The 23,881-nt window shown below is 38.0% G+C and overlaps 1 protein-coding gene across 3 annotated transcripts in view; it reads right to left on the bottom strand.

Moving 5' to 3' along the window:
* The window catches only part of REPS2 (RALBP1 associated Eps domain containing 2), a 245,457-nt gene that overhangs the window by 49,564 nt on the left and 172,012 nt on the right, over positions 1–23,881 (bottom strand). For 2 of the 3 annotated variants that reach the window (XM_070784250.1, XM_070784249.1), the window contains exon 14: positions 19,264–19,325. In XM_070784250.1, the coding sequence (XP_070640351.1) occupies positions 19,264–19,325 (62 nt within the window). Of the gene's footprint in view, positions 1–14,829; positions 14,923–19,263; positions 19,326–23,881 lie in introns of all 3 variants that reach the window. The other variant, XM_070784251.1, reaches the window with a different exon arrangement.

Genomic DNA, 23,881 nt, shown 5'->3' on the forward strand with positions numbered 1-23,881 from the left:
GTACTGGAAGGAAGTGCTGAACCTCAAGAAGAAGAACCAGCCCTAGACTAGAGGCCCATGGGTGCAGGGCTGTGGGGTATGGTTGGCAGAGACACCACTGAACTGCTAGAAATGGAGGAGCTTGGAGAAATGAGAATGAAATTTAAACTCCAATTTCAAATAAAACTGTTAAGCAAATTTCAAAAAAAAAAAAATGAAAGGAAAAAACACAGCTCTAAGAATTTACTTCTGACAAAAATGAAGACAGAACAAGTTGAAAATAAGTAACTTTAAAATAATTTCATTTAGAACCCACAAAGTTAACAGTAGGGAATACATCTCAAAAAGGAACTGAGAACTATGAAACAAATTGGGAAAAGCAAAACAAGAACAGACTGACATAAAAAAGAATGGACTATAAAATCTGGAATCAGATACAGTTACTCAAAAAAGAGTTATAAGTTTGGAAGTCAAAGATTTCATCCACAGCCAACACAGAGAGATCATGATATAAAAAGATGAAAAGCCATGACTAGAAATAAAAGATGTGTTGACAGACAGAAACATACCTAATGAATTTCAGAAGAAAATAGAAGAAATAGGTAAGGAATAAGAACCTGCAGAGACATGACTGAGAGTGCTCTAAAATTAAAGACATGATTTTCCAGATGGAAAGTGCACACCAATCATCATCTAGAATAAATAAATTTAAATCTATACCTAGACCCATCACAGTGAAGTTGCAACAGAACACTGAAAATAAAATTTTAAAAGCCACCAAAGAGAAAAGATAGTCACTCCAAAGGAATGCAACATAGATTCACAGAATACTCAGCAGCAACAAAAGTAAATGCCAGACAAGAAGAAGGTAATAATTCAAAATGCTGAAGGAAAATAACCTTCAACCTAGGATTCTACATGCAGCAAAATAACCACTTAAGGGAAAGGGCAATAAGAGTCTACTATTCAGAGAACATAGATGTATTTAAAAAACTATTAGATAATGTATTTCACTAAAGGGTTTCTTTGAGCCTCAAAATTGCTAGAGTTATCATAACTCTATGATTATGCAATATTATATGCTTCATCACAAGTTCTGAGAGCATGGTCTCTTAAAAGTAGCTTCCAAAGGCCATTTTATTCTGATAGAGCTTTGACTTTATTTTGCTTCTCATAATACTTTTTTCCTTTCTCTCGATCAATCTTTAAAGAGCAAACCTTTGTAAGAAAAACTGCCTAATTTCCCCACCAAAACAGCTGTTTAAACTCCTACCAATTACTTAGGAGTCTACTTCCAAATGGTAAACAGTAAACACGTGACATTTATGATTGAAACATATAGAGACATTCAAGGATATTCAAATTCATATACCTACTACTCACACAGAGTCTCCTCAAAACAGAGAATGTACTTATATAAACAAGTTATCATAAGATGAGATCAGTTCAGTTCAGTCCCTCAGTCGTGTCTGACTCTTTGCGACCCCATGAGTTGCAGCATGCCAGGCCTCCCTGTCCATCACCAACTCCTGGAGTTCACTCAAACTCATGTCCATCAAGTCGGTGATGCCATCCAGCCATCTCATCCTCTGATGTCCCCTTTTCCTCCTGCTCCCAATCCCTCCCAGCATCAGAGTCTTTTCCAATGAGTCAACTCTTTGCATGAGGTGGCCAAAGTACTGGAGTTTCAGCTTTAGCATCAGTCCTTCCAATGAACACCCAGGACTGATCTCCTTTAGAATGGACTGGTTGGATCTCCTTGAAGTCCAAGGGACTCTCAAGAGTCTTCCCCAACACCACACTTCAAAAGCATCAATTCTTCGGCGCTCAGCCTTCTTCACAGTCCAACTCTCACATCCATACATGACCACAGGAAAAACCATAGCCTTCACTAGCCGGACCTTTGTTGGCAAAGTAATGTCTCTGCTTTTGAATATGCTATCTAGGTTGGTCATAACTTTCCTTCCAATGAATAAGCATCTTTTAATTTCATGGCTGCAATCACCATCTGCAGTGATTTTGGAGCCCCCCAAAATAAAGTCAGCCACCGTTTCCCCATCTATTTGCCATGAAGTGATGGGACCAGATGCCATGATCTTCGTTTTCTGAATGTTGAGCTTTAAGCCAACTTTTTCACTCTCCTCTTTCACTTTCATCAAGAGGCTTTTTAGTTCCTCTTCACTTTCTGCCATAAGGGTGGTGTCATCTGCATATCTGAGGTTATTGATATTTCTCCCAGCCATCTTGATTCCAGCTTGTGCTCCTTCCAGCCCAGCATTTCTCATGATGTACTCTGCATAGAAGTTAAATAAGCAGGGTGACAATATACAGCCTTGATGTACTCCTTTTCCTATTTGGAACCAGTCTGTTGTTCCATGTCCAGTTCTAACTGTTGCTTCCTGACCTGCATATACATTTCTCAAGAGGCAGGTCAGGTGGTCTGGTATGCCCATCTCTTTCAGATTTTTCCACAGTTTCTTGTGATCCACACAGTCAAAGGCTTTGGCATAGTCAATAAAGCAGAAATAGATGTTTTTCTGTAACTCTCTTGCTTTTTCAATGATCCAGGGGATGTTGGCAATTTGATCTCTGGCTCCTCTGCCTTTTCTAAAACCAGCTTGAACATCTGGAAGTTCACGGTTTACGTATTGCTGAAGCCTGGCTTGGAGAATTTTGAGCATTACTTTACTAAGATGAGATAGCTAAATTATAAATTAATTACTTAAGTGACCCTTTTAGACTAATAAAAAGAGTTAGTGGGAATTCACTGAGGAATTAACTTCAGTGGCCCAATGAGAAGACAACATTGGCCAGCAACAATGGGAAAGGAATTCAAACTCTGACCACAGCATAACGGCCGACACCTTCAGGATCACCTTCAGAGAGAACATCTTATTATCAGAAGTCTACTAAATACTTTTATGTGGTACAATCAATTTTCTATATTCAGGTATTTTCTACTATTCTCCATGTAGTCATTCTAATGGCTGTCTAATATTCTATTAGGTAGATATACATACAATACTCTTAACCAGACCCTCCTTCTCGAACATCTGTGTTGTCTGTACTGTTTTAATTTTTATTTAATACTAAAATAAATGTCATATAGAATTTTTACTTTCTTTTGAACTAGTTCTTGGGGAAAATTCTAATGGCATTTGTTGAAAGATGGCACACTTTGAGTGGTCCTTTTAAAAGGAGGGAATTATAATTAACCTTTCATCCTCTATTCCAATCTCAATATTTTGTCACTCCCTCTTCTCCTTGAACTTCTCACTATAGCCATTTCCTTTGCTTTTTGAGTTTCTCATGCAGAGTCAACTGTTTGAAAATACTGCTTTTCAAATTTCTTTAATAAACCCTTATAAGAGGACTTTTAGAACTCTCAAAATTCTATCTAAACAACAACTGCTTCTTCATGGTATACCAACCTAGGATTACAATTAACTTTCTGAGTAAACTATGAAACAATTCTACAACTAGGTATCATAGAGTAAAATGTACTGGCAAAGTCAATATAAGAAAAAAGGTCTTACACAAAGCAGAATAATCTACTTGAATCTTCAGCCTTGATAAATTCAAAACAGTGTGATCTATAATGAAAGATACATTTATCATAACCTATTTTAATTTAAAATACAGCCTTTTATTTTAACTAGAGGACAACACAAGATTAATTACATTCTTGGTCAGTAAAGCTAAAGGTTTATCCATTTTGCTGATCGTCTCAGAAACCCAACTTATGATTTCAATGATTTCTCGCTTGTTTTCCTATTCTCTATTTATCTCCACTTATTATTATGTCTTTCCTTCTGCTAGTGTTGGGTTCAGCTAGTTTCTCTTCTTTTTTTTAATTGAAGTGTAGTTGATTTACAATATTATATTAGTTTAAGGTGTACAGCATAGTGATTCAGCATTTTTATAAACTATACTCCATTTAAGGTTATTACCTTATAATAAAGGCTATAATTTCCTGTGCTGTATTTAATCCTAACCCTTGCTGCTAATCTATTTTATACATAGTAGTTTATACCTATTAATCCGATATGCCTATCTTGTACCTCTTTACTTCCCTCTCCCTGTGGTATCCACTAGTTTTCTTTAACTGTGAGTCTATTTCTGTTTTACTATATACATTCGTTTGCTTTGTAGATCCCACACATAAGTGATAACACAGTATTTGTCTGACTTACTTCACTAAGCATAATATTCTTGTAAGTCCACTCACATTGCTATAAATGGTAGAATTTCATTCTTTTTTATGGCTGAGTAATATTCCTATGTGTGTGTGTGTATGTATGTATGTACGTATGTACATATATGTGTATGTATATACACTCACACCACTTCTTTAACCATTACTCTATTGATGGATCCTTAGGTTGCTTTCATATCTTATAAATAATGCCGCCGTGAATACTGGAGTGAATGTATCTTTTTGAATTAGTTTTTTCATTTTTTTTTAGATGTATACTCAAAAGTGGAATTGTTGGATCATAGAGTAGTTCTATTTTTTCTTTTTTGAGAAAAAACCTCCATACTATTTTTCAAAGTAACTGCACCAATTTACACTTCTATTGACAATGTACAAGAGTTGCCTTTCCTCCACATCCTTGTCAACATTTGCTATTTGTGGTCATTTTGATGACAGCCATTCTGACAGGTGTGAGGTGATGTTTCATCATGGTTTTGATTGTATTTCTCCAATAATTAGCAACACTGACCATCTCTTCATGTGCCTGTTGACCATCTGATATCTTCTTTGGAAAAATGTCTATTCAAGTTTTCTACCCATCTTCTAATAAGGTTGCTTTTATTAAAATATCAAGTTGTACAGGTATTTATTTATCCTGGATATCAGTCCCTTGTTGGTCATACAATTTGCAAATTATTTTTTCCCATTAACTAGGTTGTCTTTTTGTTTTGCTGATTATTTTCTTTGCTGTGCAAAAGCTTTTAACTTTAACTTGGTCCCTTTTGTATATTTTTGCTTTTATTTCTTTTGTCTTAGGAAACAGATTAAAAAATATATTGCTCTTATGTCAAGGACTATTCTAGTTTTATGGTTTCAGTTCTTATAGGTACATCACTAAACCATTTTAAGTTTATTTTTGTATATGGTATGAGAAAATGTTCTAATTTCATTCTTTTACATGTAGCTATCCAGTTTTTACAACATTATTTACTGAAGAGATTATCTTTTCTCCATTGTATATTCTTGCTTCCTTTGTCATAGATTAACTGACCCATACAGGCATAGGTTCTGGGCTCTCTGTTCTATTGATCTATGTGTCCGTTTCTGTGCCAGTACCATGCTATTCTGATTACTGTGGCTTTGCACTCAGGGTGCATGAGTTTCTATGAGCAAAACCTCCAACTTTATTCTTTTTTTATTCTTTTTTCCCTCAAGATTGCTTTAACAATTCGAGGTCTTCTGTGGTTCCATTTGAATTTCTGGATTATTTATTATAGTTCTATGAAAAATATCATGGGAATTCTGATAGGAATTACATTAAATCTGTAGATTGCTTTGGGTAGTATAGATATTTTAACAATATTAATTCTAACAATATATGAATATGGGATATCTTTCCAATTCATTGTATCATCTTCAATTTCTTTCATCAATGTTTTAGTTTTCAGAGTGTAAGTCTTTCACCTGAAGTTTATTCCTAGGTATTTTGTTCTTTTTGATGCAATTTTTTTTTACTGCTTTCACTTTCCAATAGTTCATTATTAGTGTATAAAAAACAAATAGATTTCTGTATATTAATCTTGTATCCTGCAAGTTTACTGAATTCATTAATTAGTTCTAATAGTTTTGAGGTGGAGACTTTAGGGTTTTCTATGTATACTGTCAGGTCATCTGCAAATAGTTTTACTTCTTCCCTTCCAATTTGGGTGCTTTTTATTTCTTTTTCTTCTCTGATTGCTGTTGTCAGGACTTCCAATACTATGTTAAACAGAAGTGACAAGAGTGGGTTTCCTTGTCTTGTTCCTTTTAGCTTTCTAAGCTAAGGATGATGCTAGCTGTGGGTTTGTCATAAACAGCCTTCATTATATTGAGATATAGTCCTTCTACACCAACTTTGATGACAGTTTTTTCAATCATGAATTGATACTGAATTTTGTCAAAGGCTTTTTGTGCATCTATTGAGATGATTATGTGATCATGATCCTTCCTTTTGTTAAAATGGTATATATTACATTGATTTGTAAATACTAAAACATCTTTGCATCCTAGAATACACCCCAGTTGATCATGGTGTATGATTCTTTTTATATATTGCTGGATTGAGTTTAGTAATACTTTATTGAGATTTTTGCATCTACATTCATCAAAGATGTTGCTTTGTGGCTTTTTTTGGCAATGTCTTTCTCTGGTTTTGGTAACAGGGTAATGGTGGCCTCGTAGAATGAATTTAGGAGTGTTCTGTTCTCTTAAAATTTTTGGAATAGTTTGAAGATAACTAGTAGCTCCTCTTACATTTGGAAGAATTTCCCTTTGAAGCTGCTGATCCAGGATTTTTGTTTGCTGGGAGCTTTTGTTTTTTAATTACAAACTCAATTTCACTATTAGTGATAGGCTTGTTCAAATTGTCTGTTTCTTCCTGATTCAGTTTTGGCAAGTTTTATGTTTCTAGAAACTTGTCCATTTCTTCTAGGATGCCCAATTTGTTGGCATATAACTATCTGTAGAATTCTCTTACTATTTTTTGAATCTCTGTGAAACTGGTTGTTATTTCTCCTCTTTCATATCTTATGTTGTTCATTTGGGTTCTCTCTCTTTTCTTCTTGATAAGCCTGGCTAAAGGCTTATAATTTTGTTTATCTTTTCAAAGAACAACTCTTGGTTTCCTATTTTCTAATGTGGGGTATGTTATTTTTTTGGTCTATTTATTTCCTGTATGATCTTTATGACTTCCTTCTGCTGACTTTGGAATATGTTTGGTCTTTTTCTAACTCCTTTAGATTGTTTAGGTCTTAAGGAAGGCATGTATCCCTATAACTTTCCTTATGGAACTGCTTTTGCTGCATCCCACAGATTTTAGAAGTTGTGTTTCTATTTTTACTTGTCTTGAGGTATTTTCTCTTTTACTCTTTGATCTCGTCATTGACCTATTGGTTTTTTACTAGCATGTTATTTACTCTCCATGTGTTTTTGCTTGTCCTGTTTTTTTTCTGTAATTGATTTCCCTTTCATACCATTGTGGTTGGAAAAAATGCTTCACATAATTTCTATCCTCTTAAAATTGTTGGGACTTCCTTTGTGGCCTAGCTTGTGGTCTATCCTGGAGAATGTTCCAAGTGCACTTGAAAAGAATGTATATTCTGCTCTTTTTAGATGAAATGTCCTTAATATTTACAAGTCCTTTGGTCTACTGTGTCATTTAAGACCACTGTTACCTTACTAATTTTTTGCATGATCTATCCATTGATGTATGTGGGGGTGTAAGGTCTCATACTATTATTGTATTATTGGCAATTTCTCTGTGTATATCTGGTAATATTTCCTTTATATATTTAGGTGCTCCTGTATTGTGTACATATATATTAACAACTGTAATATCCTTTCTTGTACTGATTCCTTTGTCATATAATGCCCTTCTTTGGTTTCTGTTATAGCCTTTGTTTTAAAGTCTATTTTGTCTGATATGAGTGTAAATGCTCCTGCTTTCTTGTCATTTTCATTTACATGAAATATCTTGTTCCATCCTCTCACTTTCAGTGTGTGTGTGTGTGTTTAGCTCTACAGTGAGTGTCCTGTAGAAAGTATATTTTGTTAACTATTTGGGGTGTTTTTTTTTAGACTTTTTAGTTCTTTCTTCTTTTGTTCTCTTGTGATTTGATGACTATCTTCAGCATTATGTTTGGATTCCTTTTTCTTTTTTGTGTGTACATCTAATATTGATTTTTGGTTTGTGGTTACCATGAAGTTTTTATATAGCAATATATAAAATATGCTATAAATATCATACAAATAATATATACATGATTGTTTTAAATTGCTGATCTCTTTATTTAACAACCCTGTATTTGTACTGTCCTCCCCTCATGATTAATGTTTTTTGATATCTTAATTTACATCTAGTTGTTTTGTGTATCTCTTAAGATCCATTGTTTTCTGTAAGGATATGTCATCTAATTTCCACATTATGGAATCTTCCAGTTTTACTTTTTATTGAATTCTAGTTTCATTCCACTGTGGTCAGAGAAGATACTCTATATGATTTCAGTTTTTTTTAATGTGTTGAGACTTGTTTTGTGGCCTAACATACTGTCTATCCTAGAGAATGTCACATGTGCACTTGAGGGAAAATGTATAGGCTATCATTGAGTAGAGGGTTCTATAGATGTCTATTGGGCCTCTATTTCCTCATTTGTCTTCTGCCTAGTTGTCAATCCATTGATGAAAATGATGTATTAAAGTCTCTATTACTGTAGAATTGGTTATTATTCCCTTCAATTCTGTTGGTTATGCTTCATATATTTTGAGGCTCTGTTGTTAGGTGTGTATAGGTTTATAATTTTTAACATATTAATGCATTGACTCTTTTATCAATACATAATGTCATTCTATGCCTCCTGTAACAATTTTTGTCTTGAAGTTTATTTTGGTCTGGTATTAGCATATATATGCCAGCTCTCTTTTGGTTACTATTTGTATGTTATATATTTTTCCATCCTTTCACTTTCAATCTGTTTGTATCACTGGATCTAAAGTGAAGTCTACTGTAGACAGCACATATTTGAATAATTTTTTAATCAGTTCTGTCTATGCCTTTTAATTGGAGATTTTAATCTATATAATTTAAAGCAATTACTAAAAGGAAATATTTACTTCTTCCATTTGCTGTTTGTTTTCTATGTCTTATACCTGTTTTGTTCTCAACCCTCCATTACTGTCTTCTTTTGTGATTAACTGATTTTTGGTAGTATACCATTTTTTAGGTTTTTCCTTAGTAGTTACCCTCGGAATTACAGTTAACATATTAACTTTATAACAAGTTTGAATTAATACCAACTTAGTATCAATAGTACACATACCTCTGGTCCCGTATAGCTCTGCTGCCACCCTATATTACTATTCTCGCAACCAACATTTTTATACATGTGTGCCCATTAACACAGATTTTAAATTATTTACTGGCTTTTGTATTTACCTATGTAACTACCTGTACCTTTCTTAATTTCTTTTTATAGCCTCAAGGTACTGTTTAATATCCTTTCATTGCAGCCTGGAGAACATTGTTTAGCATTTTTTATAGGGCAAGTCTACTAGTGACAAACTCTTTGGATTTTCTTACCTGAGAATGTTTCAGTCTCCAGTGACACCATCTGGGAGGGTGTAACATGCCTACCCAGGCTATCTGCTGCCATCAGTCACAGTTAAGAGACTAGATTCCCCCTTTAGTCTCTGCTGAAGCCATCTCTGCTGGCTAAGAAAGCACCACTCTGGGATGTCTACTGCTACCACATAAGGGGCAAGACCTCCCCAGTAGGTCTCTGCTGACACTGGAGGGAGAAGCAACCACGGTGTTTGACTGGGGTAGAGTTGCTGCTGCTGCTAAGTCGCTTCAGTCGTGTCCGACTCTGTGCGACCCCATAGACGGCAGCCCACTAGGGTTCCCGTCCCTGGAATTCTCCAGGCAAGAACACTGGAGTGGGTTGCCATTTCCTTCTCCAATGCATGAAAGTGAAAAGTGAAAGGGAAGTCACTCAGTCGTGTCCGACTCTAGCGACCCCATGGACTGCAGCCTACCAGGCTCCTCTGTCCATGGGATTTTCCAGGCAAAAGTACTGGAGTGGGGTGCCATTGCCTTATGTCAAAAAAAGTTTATAACCAGCTTAGCTACCTCTTTCCCAGTCCTCCGGCTAGATAGTACATTTTCTTTCTGTTTGCATCTGTCAGTGGTTCTGGGTCGCAGGCTTTTCTTGTGCCCAGTCCAGGATATGTGAAAGATTTTTTTAAAACCCAAGGAACTCATTACTATGCTGTTCCTCAAGTCCTGAGGCCCTAGCTGGCTTGCTTTCCTCTTCACATCTTTTAAAATCCTCTTTCTGCCATATTATGCCTACAGTTTTTAGTTGTACTTGGAGGGAAGTGGGAGGGAAGCAGGGAAAGATTAATCCAAGCCATCTTGTACTCAGTTATGTTTTCTGATGTTTCATCTATATTTTCAACAAAATTTTCTTTGGACAGAGGAATACAACATATAATCTGACACCTTAAGAACTAAGAGGATCTATCTAGACTAATCTTCTCATTTCCTAGAAGAGATAGTAGGTCTGTCAGTCGAATTTGCTTACTTCCCACAAAGCCATAGAGCTACACAATAGCAGGGCTAAGGATAAGACCACAGACAGACACATTTGTATAATGTTGTATAGCTTTCATTAAGTTCTTTCATCATTGCAAATAAAGATAAATCCTGGGCCTAGATCTTCTTTCTGTAATCACTAAAACACTCACTAACATATTGTGATTTTCAGCTAATCTTCAGCATGCACTGTAGGACAGAAGAGAGTAATAATTTGGAAGAAAAATGCCTGAAAATTCTCTTCAAATAATTACTGAGTTTCCAGTACATAAATACATAGAAGACTACCTCTTGGCATATACTAAATTTATATTTTGATGAGTAAAAATCGGGATGTTGTATATACCTTGGAAAGCTTACAAACATGATTCGTCTACATAACCAATATATTGAGGTGATGTGGTAACTAATGTACATTACATGAGATCATCTGAATATATTGTAAAAGATCTCATGATACGTGATATATGCCTTCTGAGTTTTAATCTGATAAAGAATAAAGGCACAAAATTTTAGAAGCTGTGACATTTCTATATTGTTTACACACAATGTTTCTTGCTGTTTTCCTATAGATATTTGAAAGCTACCAATGAGATACTTCATTTTACTCTCCTAAAAATGTATTTAACGTGCATTTTAAACAGATTCAGTATGTATGCTATACTTTAATCAAATTTACATTCTAAAAACGTACTACATAACACTTTAAGACACTTACATAATCAGTAGTAATGTCAAAAAAGAGAGAGAGATCTAAAACTCTTAATTTCTCCCAGGAGAACTTACTATTTTGTATTATCAGCTATATATTAATTTGTGAAAAGCATACTTGAAATGATAATATATTAATTTATAAAAACAATGTATTTATTTTTTAAAAAAGCATGGAGTATCAAATATTTCAGAACTTCAGGGCCTACAAACTGTCATTTGAGTTTAAGTGAACTTCAGTCTTTCCTTCCAAATGAAATGAAGAGAGTATTTTATATCAAGTTGTATCTCAGAAATTTGGCTTTGAAGTAAAGTATCATGCCCAGCATATTCCCAGTGGGTTCACTATTGCCTTAGAGACCTGATCCTAGCCAGATGACAAAGTTAGATGACAAATTAGCTGAATGGACTATGATTTCTTTTCAAGGCCATCTGTGTTCAACGCTACTTCTTCACAACAGTACACACATGACCAGAGGCACACAGCAACTAGTTCTTCCAGCAAGACCTTCCATCACACCCTCTGACCCTGCTAAAATCAATCATCAGTAGAAGCCTGAGACCCCTAGGCCATTCACTGCAATTGGGATTCCTGTCCCCACAGGGTCTGGATGTATCCTAGCTGGACTTCACGCCTCCAATCCCCGCAACTTGAGAAAGCCTCCCACCATACCCTTTAAGAAGTCAGGGCAGATCATTGACAAATCCCCTATATTCTCAACTTCTTCTTTGAACATTCCTTCCTCTCACCTTAGTTCAGTGCTTCTCAATCCTGACTGCACTTTCAGAATCACCTGGGGAACTTCTATAAACTCCCAGTGCTCAGGCCTCACTCTACACCATAGGTTCTGAGGATGGGGCCCAGGCCTCAGTAGGTTGAACTCCTCCTGCATCACAGATGATGGTGATGCCTGCAAAGACAAGCTCCACTGGGCTGTGTTATACCTGTGCTGTGCCCTCAGGGGCTGCTCCCCAGACAGAACTCTAGGGTCAGGAGGTCCCTCTCTCACAGCTCTGGCACCACCAGGTCTCAATTGAGCAGGCTAGCTGCTCTTTACTGCCACATTCAAACACAAAATCTCTCTCACCTAAAATCTACGAGGCTTTCCAAATTGTGGGCAGTTCCACCAACACACAGGGACTTCTCTTAAGCCTGTTTCTTTGCATTTGCTTTTTCTCTATAGTAATGCTCTGAATTCTTCAGCCATTGAAAATAAAAGTTCTCTTGTTTCTGTAAAACTCAATTTAACTGGTAACCTCAGCACTTCCATGAAGCCCTCCTGGTTTCTCAGAGCTTAGAAGTACTGCTAAAAGGCTTCTTCCATACTGATTCATCCCACAGTGCTATTGTAGTGCTCACCTTATTGCTTGCAAAGAGCACTTGCCATTAAAACCAATACAGTATTGTAAAGTTAAATAAAATAAAATTAAAAAAAAATAAAAGTGAAAAGTGAAAAAAAAAAAAAAAGAAATTAGTGATATAAGTAGGAAAATTCAGAGCGCATGAGTCTAGATGGAGCCCCAATTCATCAAATGTGGTGCTAATATAAAACTGAAAAGATTATCCTTTGGACCAAAAAAAAAAATCTTCTCTTTATTAAACATAATTACACTGAAGCAATTACCATAAGAAATCTGGCATGAGAAGTCCAGGTTCAATGCATGATACAGGATGCTTGGGGCTGGTGTACTGGGATGACCCAGAGGGATGGTATGGGGAGGGAGGTGGGAGGGGGGTTCAGGATGGGGAACACATGTGCACCCATGGCAGATTCATGTTGATGTATGGCAAAACTAATACAATATTGTAAAGTAATTAGCCTCCAATTAAAATAAATAAATAAATAAAAAAATAAATCTGGCATGAGATCAACACTATTAAAGAGATTTGGCTATTGAAATACCATACAGGCCCTGAACAGAAAAGAGACCTACAAGACAAGTACCAACCCTGTTGATGGCATTTTACTCACTTTTTATGCAAACAATGAACTAATAAATTTAACTAACTCTCATTTTAATACTGCTCCATATAGAACTTCTGATTGCTTTTTTACCATTTACACTATGAATCAGTCTTTTTTTTTTTTTTTTTTAAGTGCTACCTCTGGCTTCTAGCCTGAGCCAAAATACCACACCCTGCTCTCTGGCCTGTCCACAGGAAAACATGGAACCAAAACATTTGATTCTTTATATACTACTTGGCCCTTCTTGATCTTACCTATTATGGTGGCTCAGATGGTAAAGCGTCTGCCTACAATGCAGGAGACACGGGTTCAATCCCTGGGTCGGGAAGATCCTCTGGAGAAGGAAATGGCAAACCACTCCAGTACTCTTGCCTGGAAAATCTCATGGACGGAGGAGCATGGTAGGCTACAGTCCATGGGGTCACAAAGAGTCGGACACAACTTAGCAACTTCACTTTCGGTTTTCCATATAGTATGAGAAATAAGATTGGTTTCTTTGAATTTATTCATTCACCTAACTCCAGGGCCCCATCTGGATAACTTAATCCAGATGTTCATATCATGGTGATGTCTGGTCTAAACATGGGTCAGCTAGACTGCATTTTATGCTGAAAACCTACACCTCATATCTCTCACTTGATAAAAGTAGAGATGGACTTTTGGTATACATAGGAATGATCTATCTATCTAAGGTCTTATCTATCTATCTTTGTGCACATATCTGCAATATACAAACTCTCTTACATACTTAAAACCTGATAGTGCATCACTGATTGGCCAAATCATTTTTTAAACAGCATACTTTTTGGAGAAATAAAATGTTTTCTCATTTATTATAGTCTAGTCTTGGCCATTTATCAAGTTAAATAATATGAAAATGTTAAATCCAAAAATAATTCAAAAACTTTTAAACTTAATCTCTTTTCAAATCTACTAATAAATATAATTATTTTAATTATATCAGGCTTCTTGGTTTCTCCCCCAAGGACTACAGTTTTAAACCCCATAAAAGGAGTCTCTGTAGTTAAGTATATATATATATTTTTTTTTCCAAAGTTAGCTTGATTGTCCATACACACCAAGAAACATTTTTTTTAACCAGAGAAAAATAATAACTCCAAGTATTTAAGTTCTCTGTAATAAAATTTGTTGTGAAGTGGTAAAAATAACCTCATGAGAGAAGAAGAAGGAGAAATGAAGAAAACACAGCAAACAAAAAAACACTACAATCCCAAGCTAATGTGTGATAAACTCTTGTTTTCATTCTCATCTCTTCCAAGGAAAGCTATTGGCATAAGATATAAAATTTTAACTTTAATCACATAATACAGAGATGAGGTGACAGATTAAAGATGTCTGGAAATGTTCTTACCAACACCTTAAGGCTGGTGTATAATAATGTGTCCTAACCACTAAGTCCTTAGGATATTAACAGGTATTTCATAAATAAAGGGATGAATGGTCACACAAGCTAGAAAACTGCCAGCTTTAACAAAATTGACCAGGTTTCTTTACTGCAGAACTTCAAAGCCTTTAATGGGCTTGTGCGCCCTGTGAATCTCCCAGAGCAGGTACAGAGGCAGCAAATTCATCTTACCACAGAGCTCTATTCCCAGGAGGCTACTTTATCAAAAGTAGTTTGGCAAAGATTGAAACATATAGGTGCCCCATACAGGTGGTTAGGTGATTTACTCCTAGGGCCAATATTAGGAATTTGGCATGGCACAAAGACAACGCACCATCATGTACCAATCACCCAAGACTTCCTCTAGTGTCCCACATACAGTGGGTGAGGGGAGCATGGGGGAGGGAAGTGGTGAAGGGTTTTTCTGCCTGCTTTTCTTACACACCTGTTTCTGGAGTCTGAAATCTCCATACTTAGGCAGCTGAGCTGGAGGCTTGAGCTGAGTGCTGGGCTCACTGTTTACAATGTGATGGGAAATCTGGTAGACAAAGAAGCAGTCTCCTTCATTAACAGTGACTTGAGCATTCCCAGACCCCCATCAGCTCCTCAGTCACCAAGTCCCAGAGCAAGCAGGAAACCCACACTGAGTAGCTGAGATAAGAACTGCTGATAACAGCAGCACAGTTCACAACCAGGAAGTAACTACTGTCACTTGCACCGCAGGAGAAACATAAGGAGGGTGGTCACAAAAGCCTTTTCAGACAAGTCTTTCATGCATTCATCCAGGTGACTCCCAAGCCCCACTCGGAAACCAGTAGCTGGTAGATAAGCACCTCCGGAATGTCCACTAATTTTGTTGTGACAGTTTTACTGTTGGTGCAAACCAGGAGTCAGCTCATCTAGGTCCTTCTAGGGGTATGTGGTGAAAGTCTCAATTGCCAGTGCAATGGATCCCTGTCTTCCCATGCACACAGATACTTTGACTGCAACTACAGGAAAGGGGAGAGACCTTCAGGAAACGGACCTTGGCTCTACTGTTTACCAACTATGTCACCATGGGTGACTTGCTTAACCCCTGTATGGTTCAATTTCCTCATCTGCTTTTCTAAAAGGTTAATAGAAGGGGGCGGCAGAGGATGAGACTGACGGCATAACCAACTCAATGGACCTGAATCTGAGCAAATTCCAGAAGAGAGTGAAGGATAGGAGAGCCTGGCATGCTGTAGTCACGGGGTTACAGTCAGACACGACTTTGCAACTGAACAATAACAACAAAATATCTGTACCTATATCAGGGTTTTTGTGAAGATTAACTAATATACTGAAAGCACTTAAGGGGCTTCCAAGGAGGTGCTTCCAATGCAGGGGGCCTGGGCTTGATCCCTGGTTGGGGAAACAAGACACCACGGCGAAAAAAAAAAAAAAGAAAACCAAGAAAGAACTTAGCACAAATTCGTGCTGTATTGCAGATGCCCAATAAACACAGTAATTTAAATCCCGCGCTCCAGCAGCCCAGGACTGTGGCCACGGTCCTGTGTTCCTGCTGGGACGTCAAGCCCAACTTCCTTCTGGGAAGTCAAGTTTGCTGGGAAGTCAAGTCCAAAGAATAGCAAGGAGAGGTAAGAAAGCCCTCCTCAGTGATCAATGCAAAGAAAGAGAGGAAAACAATAGAATGGGAATGACTGGAGAAGGAAATGGCAACCCACCCCAGTGTTCTTGCCTGGAGAATCCCAGGGACAGGGGAGCCTGGTGGGCTGCCGTCTATGGGATCGCACAGAGTCGGACACAACTGAAGCGACTTAGCAGCAGCAGCAGCAGAGAGCTCTTCAAGAAAATTAGAGACACCAAGGGAACATTTCATGCAAAGATGGGCACAATAAAGGACAGAAATGGTATGGACCTAACAGAAGGAGAAGATATTAAGAAGACGTGGTAAGAATACACAGAAGAACTGTACAAAAAAGATCTTCATGACCCAGATAACCAGGATGCTGTGATCACTCACCTAGAGGCAGACAACCTGGAATGCAAAGTCAAGTGGGCCTTAGGAAGTATCACTATGAACAAAGCTGGTGGAGCTGATGGAATTCCAGTTGAGCTATTTCAAATCCTGAAAGATGATGCTGTGAAAGTGCTGCACTCAATATGCCAGCAAATATGGAAAACACAGCAGTGGCCACAGAACTGGAAAAGGTCAGTTTTCATTCCAATCCCCAAGAAAGGCAATGCCAAAGAATGTTCAAACTACCACACAATTGCACTCATCTCTCACGCTAGCAAAGCAATGCTCAAAATTCTCCAAGCCAGGCTTCAATAGTACATGAACCGTGAACTTCCAGATGTTCAAGTTGGATATAGAAAAGGCAGAGGAATGAGAGATCAAATTTCCAACATCTGTTGGATCATCAAAAAAGCAAGAGAGTTCCAGAAAAACACCTACTTCTGCTTTATTGACTATGCCAAAGCCTTTGACTGTGTGGATCACCACAAACTGGAAAATTCTGAAAGAGAAGGGAATACCAGACTACCTTACCTGCCTCCTGAGAAATCTGTATGCAGGTCAGGAAGCAACAATTAAAAATGGACATGGAACAACAGTCTGGTTTCAAATAGGGAAAGGAGTACGTCAAGGCTATATATTGTCACCCTGCTTATTTAACTTACATGCAGAGTACATCATGAGAAATGCTGGACTGGATGAAGCACAAGCTGGAATCAAGATTGCTGGGAGAAATAACAATAACCTCAGATATGCAGATGACACCACCCTTATGGCAGAAAGTGAAGAAGAACTAAAGAGCCTCTTGATGAAAGTGAAAGAGGAGAGTGAAAAAGTTAGCTTAAAACTCAACATTAAAAAAACTAAGATCATAGCATCCAGTCCCATCACTTCATGCAAATAGATGGGGAAACCATGGAAATAGTGACAGACTTTATTTTTTCGGGCTCCAAAATCACTGCAGATGGTGACTGCAGCCATGAAATTAAAAGACGCTCCTTGGAAGAAAAGCTATAACCAACCTAGACAACATACTGAAAAGCAGAGACATTACTTTGCCAACAAAAGTCTGTCTAATCAAAGCTATGGTTTGTCCAGTAGTCTTGTATGGATGTGAGGGTTGGACTATAAAGAAAGCTGAGCACTGAAGAATTGATGCTTTCGAACTGTGGTGTTGAAGATTCTTCAGAGTCCCTTGGACTGCAAGGAGATCCAACCAGTCCATTCTAAAGGAGATCAGTCCTGGGTGTTCTTTGGAAGGAATGATGCTAAAGCTGAAACTCTGGTACTCTGGCCACCTGATGCAAAGAACTGATTCATTTGAAAAGACCCTAATGTTGGGGAAAACTGAAGGCGGAGGAGAAGATGACAACAGAGGATGAGATGGTTGGATGGTATCACCGACTCAATGGACATGATTTTGAGCAAGCTCCGGGATTGTGATGGACAGGGAGGCCTGGCATGCTACAGTCCATGGGGTTGCAAAGAGTCAGACATGACTGAGTGACTAAACTGAATAATTTAAATAAGTAGAAATCATAGCCAAAGAAGGACAAGGATGGAACTAAAGCTTCTGGTAGTAATGTACACATACTCGGTCATGTCCAACTCTTTGTGACCCCGTGGACTATATCCCATCAGGCTCCTCTGTCTGTGGGATCTTCCAGACAAGAATATCTGAGTGGGTTGCCATTTCCTACTCCAGGGGATCTTTACAACCTAGAGGTCAAACTGGCGTCTCTTGTGTCTCCTGCATTGACAGGCAGACTCTTTACCACTGTGCCACCTGGGAAGCCCCTGAACTAAAGCTTAGCAGGAGATAAATAGTGGAAATTCAATAAACACTTGTTGGTTAACCAATCTCTCATAAAGCTAATGCTGGACTATTGGAAAAATAAGTTCTCACTTGTTTATATGGGGGTCAGGAGGAATAGGGCTTTTAATTACCCTAAAAACTGAAGGATGAAGCCACTGTCTCATGGTATTTGCATCTTGAGGCTGAGTGGACACTAAAGACCATCTAATTCTCTAAGAGAAGGACAAATCAATGTTAAAAGTGGTTTCAGCCACTCAGCGAGTCCTAAGATGCACCATATGGAAAGGTATGCTCTGAACTATCCAGAGCAATGAGGTAGAAAATGAGACTGTGTACAGAGACATTTGTCAACATTTTCTGCCAAAAGTTGTTAGAGGGTCCTTAAAGATAGTTTCTTCAGCAGCAATTAATGAAAGGAAGGATCTGTAGCACCCTTTACCACACTCTATGGATTTGCTGCTCGCTTCTCATTTTCAACTCTACAGAAAGTGATGAATAAAGACATAGTAGCACATGTCAAAAAGGCAGAATTCATTCACAAGTGAAACAGACTCAGGTGACATACTCTTCCACTCCTGCTAGATCAGCTTATTGTCCCAAAGGAAAATACCATCCTAAAAAAGCACTGTGAACCCAAACCACAGCACTAAACCCATGCTGATGACCATTTATTTTTAGTTTATGCAGAATACCACTCCTAAAACAGCAAGGAAAATATAGGCGCTCGATGTACATATACTTCACAGAATATACATGTTCCCTAGCCACAATCAGAGAGGCACCTCTTCTGCTCCTCTTTGTGTGAAAAACCACATGCAACCCTCCATAGCCAAGACTGAACTGTTTCACACATTTGCTTAAGGAGACTATCTCTTCCATCTGAGGCTGGGGGCTGGCTGGATAGGAAGAAATTCAGCCATGCTCTGCTCTCCCAGTCCAGTCCAGACATCATGTTGGAAACCTGACTGGGCAGTTCAGTGGTGATCAACCTGTGCAAAGGAAGCACAGTGGGAGGACAACTCCCTACGGAAAGACAGTATACAAAAATCAATGTTGTCTCCTACCTGTGATGGACAAGGTCTTGGAGGGAGCGCAGGTGGTGGAGGTAACAATCCTGACTTTGAAGCTGAAAAGAAAAACACACTGTTAAGGACCACCGGTGGGGGCGCGGGGGGAAGCCCTCTTTCACTTGTAAAACAGGAAGAGCTATTCCATTTAACTTGTTTAAACTTTTAAAATCTGTGGGCTAAATTAAAAAAAAAAGACCATATGCTATTCCAATCCCTTTTTCACTTCCATCCTATTCAAAGTCCAAATATTTATATAGGCTGTTGTAATTAAGAAAATGTAAAACAGTAAGGAAATGACACCGTTTGATCAAAAAGGCCGGGATGTAGAACAGGATGGACAGTCAATCCCTCATTATTCCAATATTAATTATTTAGTTTCAAATACTCTAGGCCCTTTGGCTTCTTGCCTATTTCTCACAAGCTCTCAGCCATTACACTGCTCATTAGCTTGAGTTGGGAGCCAGAACCCTAATAAGGCAGTGCTGCTGCCCTGTAAGTCAGTGGGTCTGACAGCAGTAGGGGAGGCTGAAAATGATGGACGAAAATGATATTTAGGGATTCTTCAAAGATCTCAATTTCTGATAATTAAACCTGTTTCTAAAATAATTTAGCCCCATTTGAAGCATATTCTGAAAGAAAGTTTCATTCTAACTTTTTAAAAAATTTTATGAGATATAGAGAAAACTGGAGTTATGCCAAGAATGTCTGAGTTGTAACTTAACAATGAAAACAAACATCTGCTATTGAATTATAAATAAGGCTCATGATCACATGCAAGAAATGAGTTTATTATCACACACTGGTCAAGTAAAACCACATTCTTTACAAACTTCTTCAAAAAGCATACCATGCTCTATATAACTATAGGCAGTTTACTTCCAAATCTGTAATATGTGTGCTAGTATTTGGACAACTTTCTATGCCTTAAAAATAAATCACAGCAATGTGCCAAGAACATAAAAGTTTTTGCAAATCACTTTTGATTTGATCCAGCTAGATCAGACAAGCTAGAATATGGAGCTCAGGGCTTTCCACAAAAGTAACTCAGAGTAATTTCATAGAGATTTTCCTCCTGAGCCAGTGCATGAATACAGTACAACCATGTGGGCCCATCAGCGATTTCTCTCAGTCTGTCTTTCATTAAAATTTATTAAACACATCAGTAAGTCAAAACTCCAAAAATGGTGAGACCATGAACAGCCTTCAGAAACAAACCATGTAGCAAGAGAAAATGACAAAAGTCTCAGGAATTATCTACCTCAGGGCCCCCACTCTATGGGTCCTCAGAGTCTGGGCCTTTAAATTACCAGTTATTTTAAAAAATAAAACAAACAAAACAAAACAAAACAAAAAAAACAAAAATAAACACAAAATCTATGCTTGCCTTTAAAGGAAAGGCCTTTCACCAGAATGAAGTCTATGTTAAACCAACCCTTCATTAACAAAACAGGACTAAGAAATGATCAGACATTTAATTAAATGAGTTCTGATTCCAGTCAAGATGGAGTATCGGAAGCCAGATATACCCTCCTTTTTGAAAAAGCCAAAAACAAATCTATAGATTTTTTTATATAAAATAAACAGTTTCTTTGACACTAGGAAATCAGGCAACAAAAGACAGTGATTCCTGAGAGACAGGAAACAAACCAGGTGAGTCATATGACTCACTGTCCCTGCTGACAGCCCTGCAAGTTACTAGAAAAAAGAATCTACCTCTAGATTCATGTCTGATTAATTTCATTTTTATTATTATTTAATTTTTCAAAAACAAATGCCCTATTTTTATAAATGATATTAAGGTGTGCTTCTGAATATACTTTTGGATAAAATTATATCATAAATATTAACAAATATAAACAAGGGTCCCTATAGTCAAATCTATGGTTTTTCTAGTAGTCACGTAGGGATATGAGAGCTGGACCATAAAGAAGGCTGAGCTCCAGTTTGACTATAAAGAAGGCTAAGCTCCAAAGAACTGATGCTTTCAAACTGTGGTTCTGAAGAAGACTCTTAAGTGTTCCTTGCACAACAAGGAAATCAACCCTGAATATTTACTGGAAGGACTGATGCTGAAGCTGAAGCTCCAATACTTTGGACACGTGTTGCAAAGTGCCAACTCTTTAGAAAAAACCCTGATGCTGGGAAAGACTGAAAGCAAAAAGAGAAGGGGATGGCAGAGGATGAGATGGTTACATAACATCACCAACTCAAAGGACATGAGCTTGAGTAAACTGTGGGAGACTGTGAAGGACAGGGAGTCTGGAGTGCTGCAGTCCATGGGGTTGCAAAGAATCACACATGATTTAGTGACTGAACAACAGCAACATGATCTCAAGGGTAACGTATACACTATTTCACTATGAAGCATGGCATTTGCTGTATGTTTGTTTTCAGTTCAGTTCAGTTGCTCAGTCATGTCCAACTCTTTGCAACCCCATGAACCACAGCATGCCAGGCCTCCCTGTCCATCACCAACTCCCGGAGTCCATCCAAACCCATGTCCATTGAGTCGATGATGCCATCCAACCATCTCATACTCCGTTGTCCCCTTCTCCTCCTGTCCTCAATCTTTCCCAGCATCAGGGTCTTTGCAAATGAGTCAGCTTTTCGCATCAGGTGGCCAAAGTATTGGAGTTTCAGCTTCAATATCAGTCCTTCAATGAACACCCAGGACTGATCGCCTTAGGATGGACTGGTTGGATCTCCTTGCAGTCCAAGGGACTCTCAAGAGTCTTCTCCAACACCACAGTTCAAAAGCATCAGTTCTTTGGCACTCAGCTTTCTTTATAGTCCAACTCTCACATCCATACATGACCACTGGAAAAACCATAGACTTGACTAGATGGACCTTTGCTGACAAAGAGATGTCTCTGCTTTTTAATATGCTATCTAGGTTGGTCATAACTTTCCTTCCAAGGAGTAAGTGTCTTTTAATTTCATGGCTGCACTCACCATCTGCAGTGATTTTTGGAGCCCAGAAAAATAAAGTCAGCCACTGTGCCCACTATTTCCCCATCTATTTGCCATGAAGTGATGGGACCAGATGCCATGATCTTAGTTTTCTGAATGTTGAGCTTTAAGCCAATTTTTTCACTCTCCACTTTCATCAAGAGGATCTTTAGTTCTTCACTTTCTGCCGTAAGGGTGGTGTCATCTGCATATCTGAGGTTATTGATATTTCTCCCAGCAATCTTGATTCCAGTTTGTGCTTCATCCAGCCCAGCGTTTCTCATGATGTACTCTGCACAGAAGTTAAATAAGCAGGGTGACAATATACAGCCTTGATGTACTCCTTTTCCTATTTGGAACCAGTCTGTTGTTTCATATCCAGTTCTAACTGTTGCTTCCTGACCTGTAAACAGGTTTCCCAATAAGCAGGTCAGGTGGTCTGGTATTACCATCTCTTTCAGAGTTTTCCACAGTTTGTGGTGATTCACACAGTCAAAGGCTTTGGCATTGTCAATAAAGCAGAAATAGATGTTTTTCTGGAACTCTCTTGCTTTTTCAATGATCCAGCGGATGTTGGCAATTTGATCTCTGGTTCCTCTGCCTTTTCTAAAACCAGCTTGAACATCTGGAAGCTCATGGTTCACATATTGATGAACCCTGCTTGGAGAATTTTAAGCATCACTGTACTAGCGTGTGAGATGAGTGCAATTGTGCGGTAGTTTGAGCATTCTTTGGCTTTGCCTTTCTTTGGGATTGGAATGAAAATTGACCTTTTCCAGTCCTGTGGCCACTGCTGCATTTTCCAAATTTGCTGGCATGTTGAGTGCAGCACTTTCACAGCGTCATCTTTCAGGATTTGAAATAGCTCAACTGGAATTCCATCACCTTCACTAGCTTTGTTCGTAGTGATGCTTCCTAAGGCCCACTTGACTTTGCATTTCAGGTTGTCTGGCTCTAGGTGAGTGATCACACCATTGTGATTATCTGGGTTGTGAAGATCTTTTTTGTGCAGTTCTTTTGTGTATTCTTGCCACCTCTTCTTAATATCTTCTGCTTCTGTTAGGTCCCGACCACTTCTGTCCTTTATAGAGCCCATCTTTGCATGAAATGTTCCCTTGGTATTTCTAATTTTCTTGAAGAGATCTCTAGGCTTTCCCATTCTATTGTTTTCCTCTATTTCTTTGCATTGATCGCTGAGGAAGGCTCTCTTATCTCTCCTTGCTATTCTTTGGAACTCTGCATTCAAATGGGTATATCTTTCCTTTTGTCCTTTGCTTTTGTTTCCCTTGTTTTCATAGCTATTTGTAAGGCCTCCTCAGACAGCCATTTTGCTTGTTTGCATTCCCTTAATAGATTACCAAAATTCCCATCTATTTTGAGACTTTTTATGATAATTCATTACTGAATATTGAACCAAGTCCACATCTCCATCTGTTGAGATGATGCTATGATTTTTCCTTATGATTTGTTAATATGATAAATTACACTATGAATGTCTTAAGACACTCATACACCCCTAGGATAATCCCAACTTTGTCAGGTTTTTCTATCTGCTAGGCTGAGTTGGCTAATACTTGTTTAGGATTTTTGTAACTATAATCATGAGTTAGACTAACAAGTGAATTTCCTTTCTCATATGGTCCTCTGGTGTGTTTGATATGTC

This window comes from Bos indicus, chromosome X (assembly GCF_029378745.1).
Source record: "Bos indicus isolate NIAB-ARS_2022 breed Sahiwal x Tharparkar chromosome X, NIAB-ARS_B.indTharparkar_mat_pri_1.0, whole genome shotgun sequence".
Lineage (NCBI taxonomy): Eukaryota > Metazoa > Chordata > Mammalia > Artiodactyla > Bovidae > Bos > Bos indicus.